At 38.7% G+C, this 18,470-nt stretch overlaps 1 protein-coding gene across 2 annotated transcripts in view; it reads left to right on the forward strand.

Moving 5' to 3' along the window:
- ZNF608 (zinc finger protein 608) overlaps nt 1–16,420 on the forward strand; it is a gene marked incomplete at its 3' end in the record, with an annotated part of 91,588 nt that extends 75,168 nt beyond the window's left edge. The window contains exons 4-10 of one of the 2 annotated variants that reach the window (XM_083883601.1): nt 7,104–7,191; nt 7,668–10,119; nt 11,884–12,301; nt 12,845–13,017; nt 13,937–14,090; nt 15,307–15,388; nt 16,347–16,420. In XM_083883601.1, coding sequence (XP_083739727.1) covers nt 7,104–7,191; nt 7,668–10,119; nt 11,884–12,301; nt 12,845–13,017; nt 13,937–14,090; nt 15,307–15,388; nt 16,347–16,353 — 3,374 coding nt within the window. Of the gene's footprint in view, nt 1–7,103; nt 7,192–7,667; nt 10,120–11,883; nt 12,302–12,844; nt 13,018–13,936; nt 14,091–15,306; nt 15,393–16,346 lie in introns of those variants that run through there. The other variant, XM_083883602.1, reaches the window with a different exon arrangement.
- Between the last annotated feature and the right edge of the window lie 2,050 nt (nt 16,421–18,470).

An 18,470-nucleotide genomic window follows, 5' to 3' on the forward strand; every position in this document is an offset into this window, starting at 1 on the left:
AACTTACTGGAAATCACATGGATGTGATCTTACTCTGTTAGGCTGCTGCAGACGCTACTGTAGTTTGTAGCCCAGCTTTAACCACCAGCAGAGCAACATTAACTAAAATAGCAGGGTTTAGCCTCTCAGGCCCTATAACCTTTAAACTTGCTATGCTTTCATAAAGTACAGGATACAGAATTAACACCACAGCTAAGTGCCTCAGTGGTTTATGACTACGCCAGCAGTATTTCATTATGCTTCTTTTTCTTGATGCTATCCAATCTTCTCATCTTCATTGCTGTACAGTGTTTGTTCAGATAAAGTCCAGTGCCCAGGATGACTAATTACAGTTCTGTGCTCCAGATGGTCTGATTACAGGATGTGGTTGAAGTGACTTTTCAAACATTCTCTGCTGCAATAGAGCTCTTGGGGAAAAAAAAACCCAAAACCAACCAACCAAACAAAAAAGACCCCCAAAATCCCACCAGCAAAACAAAACAAAAAAGCCAATCCACCAATCTTGCATTTTCAGGCCACCAGACAATCATTACGTTCTCAGGCTGGCTGATGTTGATGCCTGGTACATGTGCATCTGCTGTAGATGTAGTTAAGTTCTTGTGCCATGCTAGACAGAAAATGTGATTAAAATAGTAAATAAACTTTACGTCTCCCAGATCAGCATTCAGTGTATAAGATGTGGCATCATATGTAGAGTGTTTACTGTTAATTTTAGATTACTTTCTGGATGGAAGCAATCAGGGAGAAATAAGCCATTTGCATTGCAAGTCTAATATAAAAATTCTTCTGTGTTTTTTATGCTTGGATGAATTGCAGGTGTATATGTGGATGTGGGGTTAATGATGGCGTGGTGGATATGGTGGTTACGAGGCAAATGAGATGTACTGCTTTTACTAAACCAGTGACAACAGAAAACTTGAGATAATCCTAAGAATACAGATTTTCATCTTGCAGCTTTTTGCATTTTATGTATTTTGGATACTGTTAGAAAGTGATGTCAAATAGATACATGTGGGACCAAAAAAAATTGCAGTGCCACATGTGGAATAAAGCATGTTTAATAGATGGTGGTGGTGTACTCACTGATGACAGATATGCCATGGTTTGGCTATCCCAGGCATGTCTATAATATTTCTACTTGGCATGGCAGGGGACAAAAGGCAAATCAAATTTGACTTGCGAACAAATTTGTGGATTCACTAATCATAAAGATAGAAGGAATTGATTATGCTGTAGTGGTACATCAAGTAATGATATGATGCTTCTCAAACATCATAGCAAGGATTTCATCTCAACCTTGAAGAACTACTGTGCCACAGAGATTTTTGCTACAAGAATTTATCATATTAACCTTTTAAAGAAGTAATCTTACTTTAAAAATTCTGCAAAGTATAGTACACTTTAGAGATATTCCTCTGGCATCAGCAAAAGTTGTATTAAAATTATCCTCAGGATAGTAAAGGGAGTAGACAGAACTGTTAATTTTGGAATTTTGACCACAGAGGAATCCACTTATGTTTAAGCATAAGTGACTTACGTGCCTTTTAAAATATACATGATTGTCTAAACACGCATACATGACTCTTGATGACTGAAAAGTAGACAAATCGTTCCTAGTTTTGAAAGATCATGTAAATATTCTTCAACAAATCAGTTACAAAAGTGTTCAGAAAGACTTTGGGCAGATCTTGTTTCTCCAGAATATTAGACATACTTTCTGCCAGACTCTACTAAGAGCAGAGGAGCAGCTCCTTTTACAAAATTTAAGGCTTACCCACTCAGATAACTAGTCTGCTGAGTTCCCTGGTAAAATAATCAGTTTGCACTAAACCAGGATTTTGTAGCTTTTAATGTGATCTGAACACAAAAGAAGTCTACGCTGTAAAAATTAAGTCAATCTTTCCAATCTGATTAATTGAGTAATGTCTACTTGTATTGGAATTTGAACATATTTGTTTTCTAAAGCCAGTATTTTTAAAAGCTGGGTCTTGCATTTAAGTAAGTGATGTGGTAGTTTGATTCCTCACCACATGATCTCATTTTCAAATTTTGAATACAAACATAAAAACTCTTGGTTTGTGTTCATTGCAGAAAACAGAGTCAAGAGAGCAAAGATATTAGTATCTGTTTTTGACAAGTACTTCAGGGGTTTTTTGTCTTTGAGTGAAGGAACATCTGCAAGACTGTAGATGTGTCTGCTAAATGTGCAGTGCCAGAGTAGTCCATATGAACAATACCCTTACTTCGTACTGAAAATGCCTTTGATTGTGATGTTTTTGTGTCAAAATAGCACATCTGCATTTCTTAGCAACAAGTTTAGTTACTTCATTTCCAATTTGTGATTACATATTTCATTCTCTGAGATACAGTTAATAGTAAATAGCAAATTTTGGTCCTGGTCTTTGTTATGCAGTCACTGAAAAGAAGGAAGAAGGAACAGAGGAAGAAGAGATACATCAGACAGAACAGAGTTATTTTATATTGACAGTACTCATAAAAAGTGAGCTTTTTCTGTAGGTTTCTGAAATTATTTTCTTTCATACCACTTTTGTGACGTGACTTTTCATTCTGTAATAAAATTCAAGTACAAATTGTCACAGTTGTTTTGTACAGTTACCTATTAGAAGTTAAATGGTTTTGTGGTCTTATAGACGTGTGTTAGTTTTTCCTGCCTGATAATTTTTTGCCATTAACACTGTGGTTATGATTATGATGAGTAAAGGAAAAGAGCACATAATAGTACACATACTGTGAAGGAAAATAGCAAAATACAGAATCTTCTCTTGTTCCTAAAAGGCTGACAACATTTACTGTTAAAGAAGCAACTTCTGTTGACAGTGGTGGACATCAGATGACATCCTGGGTGTACCATTTTCATACATTAATGCTTTTGGGTATGATCCTGCATTGGCTAATAATGGATTTTAGCAGAAAAAAAAAACTATAGTAGGTGAACAGTAAAACTTCTGGGTAACATGACCCCATTTTCATATGTTTTAACACCATTTTGTAATTCCCACACATAAAACATTCTCTACTTACTGTGTCTACTCGTTAATGATAAAGAGTAGCATGGTTAGTAGCTCCAGAACTTTTAATTTTCATATTCTTGTTTGTTTAATGTAGGACATATGACATATGAAGACTGAAGAAAGTATTGCTAATTTCAGATACACTGTAACTCTGAATAATTGCATAGTTTGAAAATGGAATGATCAATCAAATTATATCCATATTTTGGGGAGATAAGTTTTTCACATCCAATTCTTGTGAACAGTGCACTAGTAATTTCTCAAACTCTTTAAGATGACACCCTTAGTTGCTTGAAGAGGCATTTGCGTGTAGTATATATTCACTGTTGCTTGATCCAACCTCACAAGAACAGATTTAGATATTTGGCCAAATTTCCTCCTGAATTAGAATCTCAGAGGATCCAAATACCCTCAGCTACATTTCATTACAAGCACCTGAATTTTTTCCCATTCTTCAGTAATGAGTATTTTAAAAAGTTTAGCCTCTTGGGCTTTTTTTCAGATGAAAATGCATCTCTGTGTTCAGATAGTATGAAACTTGTGGGTTCTTCAGAACTCTTTGCATTTTCTCTCTTGTTCAGGCAACATTAAATAAATTACTGCTACATATGTAGTTAGATATGTAATTTATTGTAATAGGGTGTCTCATTACAGGGACTTCTTATGATTTGACACAGTCCCCAAGAGGTTTGATCCTGGGTATGATGTGTTCCTTACCAAGATGGAGGGGGTATGTGAGCACACTCATGCACAGAGAGGAGCTGGAACAACCTAGAGAAGGGTTAGTGGATCCCACACAGGGATGGTGAGTGCATGCACTCAGCATGGCCAGTGTACTCAGAGGCAGTACTGGGAGCTGAGCTGGACGCTACTCGAGCACTGCCTCTGGACAGAGTAGGCTCAGCAGAGGTTCTTGGTTTGAGCTTGAACACTGTGCCAGGACAAACAGTACACTGTGATTTAGAAGAATAATCCTTTCTCTTTAGCACTGCATGAAGTACATTGTGTGGATTACCAGGTTAGTCATCTCCGTTTTCATTTCCTGGTGCTTTGGCCTAATAAGCTTCCACCAGTTGCATGTTTCCTTAGATCAGTCCTACCTCCCATGTTACATATATCCTCCTCACCATTATGACCCATTATGATAATCTTAGAAGAGTAAATTAGTTACCTTCCCTCCCAGTTCTGTGGAATCTTACATGTGGCTGAGCAATGTGCCGTCCATTAGGGAAAGGAAATGTATTCCTTGCCACAGCTACTGTAACACAGCATGGAGATTAATATTCTCTCCTATTTGCAAGGGGCTTTTGCTAAGCCTAATGAATGTAATGAGATGCTATATGTAGCAGACTTTAAGGGAGGAACTTACTTGTGTTTGCTTTTGAAATACTGACTTTCTTACATTGGAAGGTCTTTTAAATGTCTTCTTAGAATTACTGAAATATGTATTGATTTCAGGAGATTTTGTTATTTTCACTTTTTCTTCTATGCCTTCTACCTTGCCCTCTTTTCTGTCAATAAGTAGCAAATTATCCCTAGGTCTGGTATATAAATAAATGAATAAAGTGCACATAGAGATAGGCAAGATTACAAATACCAAGGAAGATGGAGATGTAGGTCAGAATAAGCCTTCATTAACACCCCACCAAAAAACCAAAAAAATCCCAAAATAAAACAAACTAACAAATCCTCCCCAAAAAATGAAAGAAAGACCAAACTCAAAAAATCCCCACAAAAATAACACTTAGTCTTTAAAAAACGGATAAAGATGAACTAACTAGCTGGGGAAGAATAAATGGCAAAAATAGTTCTTCAGTAATACTCCATGGGATGTCAGAGAGTTCTCTTTGCTTGGTGCTTTTAGGAGACTGGACAAATGCTGGTAGGTTGGCTAGAGGGATCAACTGTGCTGCTGGCAGATAGAGGGGCTGCATGCTGTAATACAATTTACAAGTGGAAAATACTCAGGATTTTCACTTGGAACCTTACGGAGTCACAGATTGCAGGCTTTTATAGTGGAAGAAAGGCATCAAGGCTGCCAGAGAAACACTCTTTTCTCTAGGGTGTGAATGCCAAGCGGGAACATAGCTTGGAGTTGCTCATTGTAAGAAATACCATTTCCATTGACAGATACTTCCTCTTGGATGTGCTGGGTTGTTCTTCTCTTCTTCCTCCTCCTTCTCTTCCTCCTCCTCTCTGTACCCCAACACCCCCTGGCTGCCTCCATGCCTAAGCAAGAGGCAACATAAAGCAGCCTTGGTGTCTTTGCAGGCTGTCTAGTTTGCATGGTCATAAAAATACAGCATGGTATTTTAACTCTGATCACAGAATCAGTTAGGTTGGGAAGCACATCTGAGACCATCGCGTCCAAACTGTGACCCAACACCGCCCTGTCAAGTAGACCATGGGACTAAGTGCCACATCAAGTCTCTCCTTAAACATCTTCACCATGGTCCTTCTAGGTAAGGACCTAGAAGGTCCTTACCTTCTAGGTAATTTTTTACCTTCTAGGTAATTTTTTCCTTCTACTGAAAACCTGACTCTGACACTGGCTGGAAGTGCAGTTTGTCTTTCATGGTTCAGAGCAGTGTATGAAATTCCAGTTGGCTAATCACAATGAAAATACATATGGGGGATAAATTTCAAATCTGTTACAGAGAATTTTCAAGGAAATATCTTCTTCCCTGGCACCTCTGCTAACAACATTTAAAATACTTCCCTGCTGTTAAAAGACTCCTGAGGAAATAAGATGCTGCTTGCATGTTAACTTCACCTCAGCACAGCAGAGAGGGATGGTTTTAGTACAAAATTAGAAATTGCACTGGTCAGACAAAGCAAAAAGATGGGCTGGAAACATTCTGACACAATGCCATAATCATATCTGTTACAGAGAGGCTACAGATAGAATAACGGAAGTGTAGAGGAAAAACAAGTCTGTCAGCTGCAAGTTGGTGTGTTCACACCTTTCATAAATTGGGAACATTTTGTATTGTGCCTTTCTTTGTTAGATAAAATGTATTTCTTATTTCAGTGTGTGTTCTAATGAGAAGAGATGTCTGGTTCAATAATACTACCTTCTGCTTATCTGTGGCAGTTAATGAATTAAAGGTTAATATGCTGGTTAGTCCATAAACATGATGATGAATTATGTGCGGAAGTGTTTGAGGGCAACCTGAAAACATTTGAATGACATTCTCCACATTTATTTTCTTGTTACTTACAATAACCTTATCATTCACAAATTTTACAGGGATAATTCAAATAAAACAAAATTAGAACTCTGCTTTGGGCAGGCAAATTTGCATTTAATAAAAGTCATAAGTGGAAAAGCAATTAAATTACAGTAGTTTTTTTGAAGGAACTCCCTTCCTATATAAATACATATTGCACTTACTCCTACCTTCACTGCTGCATGGTTGAAGTTTCTTGCCTAGTCCCTCACTTTCCACAGAAACAAAAGCAAGGCAAATAATACATTTTTCCAGCTGTATTTGCTGAACAAAACTTGCAATGCATACGTGTGTGTGTTTGTGTGTTTGGATATGAGTAATTTCAAGTAAATAGAAGCATCATTATCATATTGTTCAAAGCAAAGCAGATCAGATTATTCTTCTCAGTCACCTTCTGATTTAAACACTGTAACTGGTGCTTAGTTTATGCTGGCTGGCTGCCAAGTGAAAGCAATTATGTGCAATAATAGCAAAATTAAGAGGTGAGTGTTGCTGTTTTACAGCAGGACATGGCAAAACCCATTTCCTTCTGTCAGCTGTATCTTGATTACACACACACGGTCACACAGGCAAGCTGCCTTACACACACACACATGCATGCACACATTCTTGTTCTTTGTCGTTTGCCGTCTTTCCTGTGGGTTTTAACTGGAGGTCACTGAAACCAGAAAAGAGGAAGAATATAGACCAGAGTGTTTGAAAGCAAATGAGAGTAAACGTCTCACTTTGTGAGGGAAGGACAGAAAAAAAAAAAAAGAAGGAAAAAATAAGAGGAAAACAAAAAGACTATCCCAGTTATTGTTCTAACTGTGATATTACTTTATTTTTCTATCACTGACAGGTGTCCTGGTGGTAAACGTTACATGGAGGAACAAGACTTACGTGGGAACACTGTTGGACTGCACAAAGCACGACTGGGCCCCTCCTAGGTAGGCAAACACTCTGAGTCTGTTTTTTCTTTGCTGTATTTTAACCCCTAATCTCAGGCAAGAGACTGCACAGAGATTAATAAAGCACAACTGGTTATAATTGAAAACATGCACCAGGGAAATGAGTAGTTCTCTCTTCCGGAGAACTACTTCCACACATGATGTGGAAGCTCTTCTTTATTTTACTTTTGTATTTTTGAGAGGGAAGGGGAAATACATGGGAGTCAGTCAGAGAACAGTTAATTTTAAAATGTATTTCTGTAAGTTAGCAAAATTTTTTGCTCCATTGTTCTAACTAGGTGCATATGTCCTTACCATTTTTGTCCCTTTTTAATGACTTGCCCTTTGACACTGTAACATTTTCATTTGTCAGGAGGACATATTTCCTTTAACATGTGTGAAGGTTCTCTTATGGGACGTGGGTTTTTGTTTTTTCAGTTCATGGCTCCTGCTGATGAAATCTATTGTTTGTACAGGTTTTGTGAGTCGCCAACAAGTGACCTGGAAATGCGCGGAGGACGGGGCAGGGGAAAGCGGGCGAGGTCGGCTGCAGCTGCGGCTGTACCTGGGAATGATGTGAGTTTTGCAGAGTCCAGAGGACTTCAGAATAAAAATCGAGGCGGTGCCAATGGGAAGGGGAGGAGGGGCAGCCTTAACTCGAGTGGGCGCAGAACACCCCCAAACTGCGCCATGGATGAAGTCAAAGCCAGCCCCTCGTCCACAAACAAGAGGAAAACTAAGCCTCCTATGGAGCTGGATTTGAACTCCAGTTCAGAGGACAATAAATCTGGAAAACGCATTCGTACTAACTCTAGAAGCACTCCCACCACCCCTCAGGGGAAACCCGAGACTACTTTTTTGGACCAAGGGTGCTCTTCCCCAGTGCTGATTGACTGTCCTCACCCCAACTGCAACAAGAAGTACAAGCACATTAATGGATTACGTTACCATCAGGCTCATGCACACTTAGACCCAGAAAGCAAACTGGAATTTGAGCCTGACAGTGAAGACAAAATTTCAGATTGCGAGGAAGCACTGAGTAATGTGGCACTTGAATGCAGTGAGCAAAGCACAAATTTGCCAGGCTTTGATCCACTAAAAGCACCGACATCTCCTTCCTCCATTGCTACCCCAGGGACCCCCAAGGGAAAGAGGGAACTGACCAGCAATGGCCCCGGTTCAGTTATCAGTTCCAAAACTGGCAAGAATTCTGGCAAAAAGAAGGGTCTGAACAGTGAATTGAACAGCCTTCCGGTAATTTCTAACATGGCAGTCACACTGGATAATTGCTCAGTAGCAGATGGCAATTTGCAAACAGAAATGCCGAAATTGGAGGCTGAAGGGTTAATTGACAAGAAGAGTTTGGGTGATAAAGGCAAGAAATCGAACAATTGCAAAGTCGATAAAAACCTTTCCAAGATGAAAACAGCCAGGCCTATTGCCCCAGCACCAGCACCAACTCCTCCCCAGTTAATAGCTATACCTACTACAGCCTTTACAACCTCAACTACAGGGACAATACCAGGACTGCCCTCTCTAACAACTACTATTGTTCAGGCTACACCAAAGAGCCCTCCACTGAAACCCATTCAACCAAAGCCCACAATTATGGGAGAGCCAAGCACTGTAAACCCAGCTCTCACATCACTCAAAGACAAAAAGAAAAAGGAGAAGCGAAAGCTGAAGGACAAAGAAAGCAAAGAGACGGGCAGTCCCAAGATAGATTCTAAGTTGGGGAAGATGGAGGATTCAAAAGGGTCTGGAAAAGACTTATCTGGACATTTTTTAAAAGACCATCTCAACAAGAATGAAGTGCTAGCCAATGGACTGTCAGAGTCTCAAGAGAGCAGGATGGCAAGTATTAAGGCTGAAGCTGATAAAGTTTACACATTCACAGACAATGCGCCCAGCCCTTCCATAGGGAGTGCCTCCAGGATGGAATGCAGCACTTTGGTGAATGGACAATCTGCCATGGCTCCATTGCATGTGTTGACACAGAATGGCGCAGACAGCACGGCTGCTAAAACCAACAGCCCTGCTTACTCAGATATTTCTGATGCAGCTGATGATGGTGGCTCTGACAGCAGGTCAGAGGGCATGAGGTCAAAGGCCAGCTCTCCGTCAGATATTATTTCTAATAAAGATGGTGTTGTAAAAGGACATTCTTCAACCACAGCACAATCAGCTCAAGCAAAAGAGTCTCATTCTCCCTATTACCATGGCTACGATCCTTATTATTCCCCAAGTTACTTGCACTCTGGACAGGTCAGTGCTCCAGCAGCTGGGAACAGCAGTACCCCACAGGGGCTGAAGATTAAAAAAGAGGCTGAGGAAGAGGCTGAAAAGAAAGAGAAGGCAGAATTGTCAGATACCAAGAAAAGCGAAAGCACTTCCTCTAATTTGCAGCCACAACATCAGTCAGTAATAACTCAAAGACACCCTGCACTTGCTCAGTCACTTTATTATGGACAGTATGCCTATGGGCTCTATATGGACCAAAAGTCCTTAATGGCCTCCAACCCTGCTTACAGGCAGCAGTATGAAAAATACTATGAGGACCAGAGACTAGCAGAACAGAAAATGGCACAAAGTGGGAGGGACTGTGAAAGGAAGAATGACCCCCCCTTGAAGGAGATTGGGAAGGATGACAACAAGCAGAAGAATATTCCATCTGCCACTATTTCAAAGGCCCCTTCAACTCTGGAGTCCAGCAAAAATAACACTAAAATAGGATCATTAGTTCCTAACAAAGTTGAGGAGACAAGCAAATCACAGATCCTTTCCAATCACCAGCAGCAGCTTCAGTCTGACACTTTCAAAGCCAAACAAATGGAAAACCACCAGCTTATAAAGGAGGCTGTGGAGATGAAATCTGTTATGGACTCAATGAAGCAAACAGGAGTAGATCCAACCACAAGATTTAAACAGGTGAGATCACAGGAAATGGAACATAAGTGTCTTGGTTTATCATTTAAGTCGTGTGAGATTTTCTTTCTGATTCTGCTACATTCCTCCACCTCTGCAGCCAAACGAGCCCCACCATCCTTTTTTCATGCCAGATGGTATTGTAGTCTGTAAATAGACCAATAAACCTTCCAGTCGAGCTGTCTGAAAAAAACAAAAAAATAAATTAAAAAGTTTAGTAAGGTGGTGACAGAGCACAGGCTTAAGACCTGAACAGACTATTTAAAATTATATGCATGAATAAAATAGAATTAGATTTCTCTTCTAGATGTAAGTTCTAAGCAGTTTGCTTAGTTCAGAAATGAGAAATTTCAAGCAAAATAAGCAGCTTTCATTGTGAGAGAACTTAAAGTAGATTTGAAACATGGTTTGAAGTGTTTCCTTTTTTTGTTAAATGACAGTTGGCATTTACTAAAGATGGGTGAGCTGGTTCTTTGAAGAGTTGGCTTAAAGCACAGCTCTTTATCTTAACCCAAGGTGACCTTTCAGAAGCAGTTAAGTTCCCCTTCTTTCCTCAACCAACCTCAAGCCCCTACAGACCTACACAATGGATGAAATCCTCTCTCCATTGAAGTCAGTGATAGTTTTGCCATTGACTTCAGTGGAACCAGAATTTTATCCAGTGGCTTCATGCTGACCCTTGTGGATGTCACATTGCCTTCATTTGAGGCAATGTGACTGTCTCCGTGCTCTGAACTGGAGCCTCAATGCTTGATGCTTTCATGTTCTGGTGTATGGTACATCCCAGACTTCACCCTTACAGGCTGTCTTTCAAGGTACAGTGGGATCAGGGGAGTGGGAGTAGAGAGCTCTAAAGGAAGTGGGATGGTACAGCCCTAAGTAGGAGAAGATGTCTGCTGATTCAAGTGAGTATTTGAACCAGACTGTCCAAGCGTTAAGTTGCGTGCTTATATTTCTGTGGCATGTGCCATAAATGTCTGTCAGTTGGAGAAAATGCTGACAATTAGCTCTTGCATATCCTGTATGAGAAAAAGAAGTCTTCTGTTACTTATCCATACTGGTTTGGTGTGGTGTTGTAAAGTACTCCCCTCTCTAGTTCTGTAACATGTTTATAAACATGATCTGTGTAATATATTATGTAAAAAAGTATTTACAGTGCCCAGTACGTGTTCTTTGAACCATGTGATCCTTGCCCACCTGTAACTTTACAGACTTAAAATAAGATCATCAGCTGAAAAAGTCTGCTTTAATATTTGACTTCCACAGAGTCCTGGATGTTTGTAATTCTGGAGGCAGTGTTAGAATCTTGTCAGCTAGATCAGCTTTTCATGCGCATTGTTCCAGGTATTCTAAGTGCTCTGGCATATCATTAGCCAGCTCTAATTTTGTGGTTCACAGATACTTTTTGCTCACTAGTGGGAAAAATATCTCTGTGGGCTTTAATTAAAATGTTTTATGAATAACATAGTCTCAGAACTTCATTACATTGCATATGTATTTCATGATTAAACTAGTTAAAGGCATGAAGAAGGATATAAGATGAAGCAATTGAATTAAATTTTGATAATAGACTCTTGCTCCTTCATGGGAATATTGGTTTGACTTTGAGCTCGAGGCACTCTGTGGCAAGCAAACGTCTCCTCTATGTAATGGGGATATGGTATTAAAACAGCTATTAAAAATACATTAACTGAAATGTGAGAAATATCAATAACAAACTTAGTTCTATGTCTAAGTTCAGAACAATTTTTTTCTCCTCTGTATTAGGATCCAGATTCACGAACATGGCATCATTATGTCTATCAGCCCAAATACCTTGATCAGCAAAAATCAGAAGAACTTGACCGTGAGAAAAAATTAAAAGAAGACAGCCCTAGAAAAACACCTAACAAGGAAAGTTCCCTGCCTAACCTTCCTGTCTCATTAGCAAGCATTAAAGAGGAGCCTAAAGAGGTCAAGCGTTCTGATTCTCAATCAGTGGATGAGAGCAAGATAAAAAACGATGATCAAAAGACTCCTGTAAATTGGAAGGATTCTCGGGGTACTAGAGTAGCAGTTTCCTCACCAATGAGTCAGCATCAGTCATACATCCAGTACTTGCATGCTTATCCGTATCCGCAGATGTACGATCCCAACCATCCAGCCTATCGCGCAGTCTCTCCTGTCCTAATGCACAGCTATCCTGGTATGTATTCCGAAATCTGCCTTACGCACTAGTTAAGATTTGCATCCTCAGGTTCAGTAAAGCCTGTGTTTTAACATTTCTTTTAGTAGCTAGGCTAAATTAGAAGCTTCGTGAGTGACATTGTGTTGCTTGTGCTTCCACAGGGGAAAGTTCTGTAGATGAAACTGATTTAATACAAGATGTTCCTTTTATGAACTCTCAAGTTTCTCAACACTTGACAGTCTGCTGTTGCTGTTAGACTGACAGATAGTTTATTGCCTATAAAAATATTCTAAGCACTTACTGTCAGAACCATTATAGTTACTATTCTTTTTACTTAAAGAGGGCCCATAAATGTCTGAAATGGCTATCAACTCAACCCTCTTTATAACCTCCATTCATCAGGGTAAATTAGGCGATGAAATTGAAGAGCAGTGGTGTCATTTCGTAGTCATGTGAGCTACTTTTGATGTAATTCTTAGTTCTGACATTGTCTCCTCCTACCTTGATATAATCAAAATGTAAAAACAATAACTTGATGTGGTATTTATTGTTTACCCACAGGGGCCTATCTCTCTCCAGGATTTCATTATCCAGTTTATGGGAAGATGTCAGGGAGAGAAGAGGCAGAGAAGGTCAATACCAGTCCGAGCATCAATGCAAAATCAACCACTGAGTCCAAAGCACTGGATTTGCTCCAGCAGCATGCCAACCAGTATCGCAGCAAGTCACCTGTTGTAAGGCTTCATCTGTTCTTACTGAAGAGGATCATATACAGGAAGGGATAGAGGACGAACATAAGTGTGGGAAACACACAATCTAGCATCAAGCTGTGAATGCATGATTCTTCTTAATAGTGCTGCATACAATAAAAGCAATTTATAGTCAGAATGCTTCTGTGGCTTAAACTGGAAGTAACACATTTTACACAGTTCTGTGCTGAGGTTTCCTGTCATGAATGGACTCAAATAGAAATGCAGATTCAGAGATACCTCTTGGTGCACAGATTTTTTGCAGTTAAACAGGAACCTCCTGTTTGGAAACATAATGAATTGAGAAGTTGGGCTATGGGATTTGATAACATCCCCTCCTTGTATTTGCCAAGAATCCCTATCTTCCAAGTAGCTGATTACCAGCCCTCATTTCTGAAGATTTACAAATAAGATTTACAAAATTGGAACAAATATTGTTATTTCACTTTCAGATAAGTTGTTGCTGGTTTTAGTTGTGAGCAAGTCACTGACTCTCATTCTGTTTTCTAAAACGTTTTTCTGCTATTCAGTCAAACTTGATCCCCAGAGAGTTTTAGAAGGTTGAGGATTAATTAAACATCCATTTTCTGGACCTCACCTTGGCTGTTCAGGCATTGGCAAATGGGACCCCAAAACTAGAAGTCACTGTGGTGTCTTCAAAATGCAGTGTGTTGCCTCAAAGTCTTTGTGCCTTGGAAAATCTTCCATTAACCAGAAAGATTAGCTTTAGATTGCAATCTAAATATTCTAGATTATTGCAAATATTCCTTTAGAGATACTTCAGAAAAGGTAGCTTCCTCATTTGTATTCAAAAGACTTTTCACAGGTAGTAGCACATGGTTTTGTTGTGATTTCATCTCTTTTAAAATTCTCACATTGGCTTTCTTTTGCTTTCTGTTACTAGCCTGTGGAAAAATCACCAGCTGAGCGTGAACGGGAAGCCGAAAGGGAACGAGACCGCCATTCTCCTTTCAGCCAGCGGCATCTCCATACACACCACCATACACATGTTGGAATGGGCTACCCACTTATACCCGGACAGTATGACCCATTTCAAGGTGGGCAGAGAATTGTTAGTGGATTAGCTTGCCTCGTGGAGTTGTTGCTTTGACATTGGAAATTGTGGCTACATGAAGCATTTGGAATAGAGATCCCAGTTGTTAGAACAGAAGTGCTTTACATTTAGGAAGAAGGCTTGAAAATTCACAGCATGTACTAGCAATAAATTAATAGCTTCATGCCTGAAAAATACCAAGTTTTTTTTCCAAAACTGGGTGTCAGAGCATTATTAAAGATGTACCAGTTAGGCTGTCATCCACATGAATATTTTGATTCCTCCTGCAAACTGACATTAACTGGCTGAAAGGCAGTAAAATATCCAAACCAAACAACCTCCTTTTTGTATAATTAGGGTTGTGTAAGCAATGGAGGAAGTGTAGCAAAGACAAAAGCTTTTTATACTGAACATACTTTATGTACAAGGCATTGCAGTCACAAGGATTTGTGCTTGTTATAATTTGACTGTTTGAAAGAGGACTCTCTGTATTTTGGCAAATGCCATGCACAAAGTTGCAGTCAGGGAAAAAGCAGCACAGTGAGATACAATTTATTCTCCCTAGGTTTTATACCAATCTTTGAATGTTTTTTCCCTAACCATGGACTCTAGCTGAATTAAAAGGAGGTTTCCTCCCATGCAGCAAAGTATGTGCTACGACAATTGGTGGCTAAATGACATTTCTTCTTTACATTGACTTGGTGCCTCAGCACTTATTTTTCCTGTGTAGAAGTCTTGACATTTCTCAGTGTGATTCAGTGATTCCAAATGCCTTTTGGGATGCATTATGCTTGTTCAGTAGCAAAGCTATAAAAATGAAAGCATTGTATCATGAGCAGATGGCATGTCGTCTGTGTTTTGATTCTTGTTTCCTGGTACCTATTATTTCTACTGGGCTTCTTATTCATGAACTCTCATACAAACCACTTAGCATCATGCAGTGTAGTATTTGGAAAGGAATGCAGTAAGTAGAAATGCTGTAATTTCTTGTAGAATATCTGTCAAAGACAATTCAGTTTATTACAGAAAGGTATATTGATCATACTAGGCAGACTGTCTTAACAGTGTTGCCTGCAGTATTTGTCCTTTATGTAGTGCTAACCCCCCCCCCTATTTTCTGGTTGTTTGCCTTAGAGATCCTTCCTACCATTTTTCTGACAAAAAAAAATCCATTAAAACCAGAAGTACATCAACATTACTTTGTTTCTTCTTTCCCTCAGGATTGACCTCTGCCGCCCTTGTTGCCACTCAGCAGGTGGCTGCACAGGCATCTGCATCTGGTATGTTTCCTGCACAAAGAAGGTAAATAGCCAATAAATTATATATCATAACATAAAGAGGAGAAAGAAAATCACAGATTTTTTAGCCTGATGGTGTACATTTCCTTGTATGACACAGTTCTTAAGGGTGAAGAAAAATTTGGTACTTTAGGTTAATTGCAATTTTGTTCTTGGAATGACATTTTGTCCTTAGTTGTGTTCTTTAATTGTAGCATAGGTCATTAAGAAAGAACAAGTAGTCTGTCTTCTGAGATTTTCCATAGAGTGTGTTTTAAGGATTAGTATTAAGATAAAACAAGAGCTTATGAAATATAATTTAAGATCCAAACTTTTAATAAAATTAGTTTAATGTTCAGTTATGACCAGAAAAACTTAGGGTTTTATCTATTCTGCAAGTCTGCTTGGCTTGCTGATCTTGATTTTAGAGAGGCTTGTTTGGGAGCCCATTTGAGATGGCTTTGTATATATAAGCTGCATACCCATGTTACATGTTTATATGCCTCAAAGCCTCTCAGTTATTTACTAGGTTGTCAAGAGGAAAACCTCTGCATTATGATGATCCTGTATCAAGTAAAAATTCTAAAGCCTCTTTTAACATTAGGGGTTTGTTCATTGCTGCCATGTTTAGACTCCAAGTTTAATGTATCAAAGTTCCATGTTCTGGGTGTCTGTCTGAAAGCTGATGTTGAAACAAGCAACCATTAGCTAGAATTATTTGAGTGAGAAGGGTTTGTGGCCCTGGAAGAGCTGATGGGTGGTAGGGTTTCAGAACCCAGAAGAAAAATCCTGGCACAGGTTACTTCTTAGGATTCTGTTCCTGGCAGGGGAGGGATGAGGACAGGGCTTACTGTCTTTTCTTCTTGGGTTCAAGAATACTTGTATGGATTTAATTTCATAATGTATTCAAGGTGCAGGAAAAAAAACCCAAACATGTGACGAAAGGATGCTGCTTACTAAACCCTTCTCCTTTCTCTTTTCAGAGAATGATGAATTTGGGGATGAACATTGTCATGTGACTGGATCACATGAGGAAGCGCTTTATTACAGACATCAGTTCCATGGTGTTAATTTGAAATGCCTTAATGGCAGGCAAAAACCAGTCATTTCATTTTTGTAAATTGCAGATTTTATCACAGAGTAACAAATGTTGCTGTAATTAGACTTCTGTTTTTATATATATATATATGCGTATATATATATATACATATATATATAAAAATATATATATATTCTTTACTTTTTTTGTATCAGTACCAAGGCTCGCACACAGGGTCTGCTGCTAAGTTGCGAACCACACACTAAATGGAGATATGTATTTGTCATGTTTAGAAGGTGTTAACCGCAAAAGGCTGTTTGTTTCTTTTCTCTTCTTCCTTTTCCTTTTTTTCTCCTCTCTTTTTTCCTTTCCAATTGTAAATAAATAATGTTATGTATCAGTGTGCCTGAACCTTGCATACCCTTCTGGTATTTCCCACAAGCTCTCAGAGAGGCTAACTGTGACGACACTTTGGTACAATGTAGATGTCTATTTGGTGGTTCCTATTAAGATGCATCAGTGTAAAATGTTACTGTATTCACTGTTTCATTGTAATTGTGTATTGTGAAAAATATACCTTTGGAAGGCATGGGGATTCTAGTACCACAAAAACTGTGTTGTATATAATGTATAGATTTTAAATGGAGATAATGAGCATCTGTGAATAATGAAATGTTTTTTTTGATAATCTTGAATGGCTGATAACCTAATAGCCTGCATATGAGAAGACATCTGTGATTGTTCTATTACTTGAATAGTCCTGCAGTCTTTTTTTTAATGTTTACAGTTACTCAGATTTAGAAGAGATACTTTAATGCCATTACCTGTTTACTTGTTTTATGCTGTAACCTAGTTTATTTTATGTAAAACCTATATCAAATGCTTTCATTTTTTTACTTGCCTTAAATAATTTGGCAATCAGAATAATGAAAAAACTTTGATTTTTTTTTTTTAATTTTGTTTTGATTTCTGGGTGTTCTTGAGCCACTTTGAAAGATGTGTCATAGCTGTAGGTATCAGAGGGTGCAGCAATGGCACAGGTCCTAGTTGTGCTCCTGCTGGCCTGTGCCATTGTCCTCTCCCAGCAGGCAATGCAGGGTCCAAGCCAGATGGCAGATGGACCTCTTTCTGTTGACCCTGATAGGCTCAAAAAAGGCCCATGGTAACACTTTGGATGGTATTAGTGGAACTGAAGTCTCTAATACCTGTTTTAGAGCAGCAATGTATGCTATAAATTATCAGCAATTTTTTTCCTATTATATCTGTATTGCCCTTCCCCAAAAAAATGAATAGATGCCTAAAACCAGAGGACCTGTCAATTAAAAAAAAAAAAAAATTCCTTTGCTGTGTCTAACCTGCATTACCACAGGATAAATATTTTATGTGGTTATACCACCTGTTTTGTTACAATGCAATTAACATGGTACACAGTAACATTAAATTGTTAACCATGACATGAAAAAAAAAAAAATCAGATTCACTGGTCAGGTTTTTGAGGCTTTAACTTTTTTCCTTTTCTGCATATCCCAGTTACATTGATTGTCAAAACTAATTTTTAAAGTTTTACTGTTTTTTTGTTTTGTTTTGTTTTTGTTGGGGTTTTTTTGACAGGGTGAATTACTGCAAGTTAAAGGTTGTTCTTGAAGTTGGTTCCATTTCTTCTACTTTGTGAATACCGAATACAGAAGGATGAATTAAAGATTCCCAACAGACAAGCACACTTGGACTTTTATATTACTATGATGAATCTGCCATTAATATTGCTATAATTGTTTTATTTTTATAGGCATAAAATCAGTTCCCTTAGTGAATAGTTATAAGGTTTATTGATTTTTACTACACATCATTCATCTGTGGCTTACTATTATTGTCTTGTTCTGAACACATTCAGAAGTCTCACAGTGGTGACATACTACAAGTTAGCCTCATAAAAAATGGGAAGGAAGGGGTGTTTTCTTTGAAAAAGGGGATATTGTGAATGCAGGGCTCTTGAAATAATAAATGCCTTATTACTTCTATAGTAAAGGCTCATATGGCTTTTGTGTTGAGACGTACCATTGACTTCTGG

The sequence above is a fragment of the Zosterops lateralis genome (assembly GCF_965231275.1).
Source record: "Zosterops lateralis genome assembly, chromosome: Z".
Lineage (NCBI taxonomy): Eukaryota > Metazoa > Chordata > Aves > Passeriformes > Zosteropidae > Zosterops > Zosterops lateralis.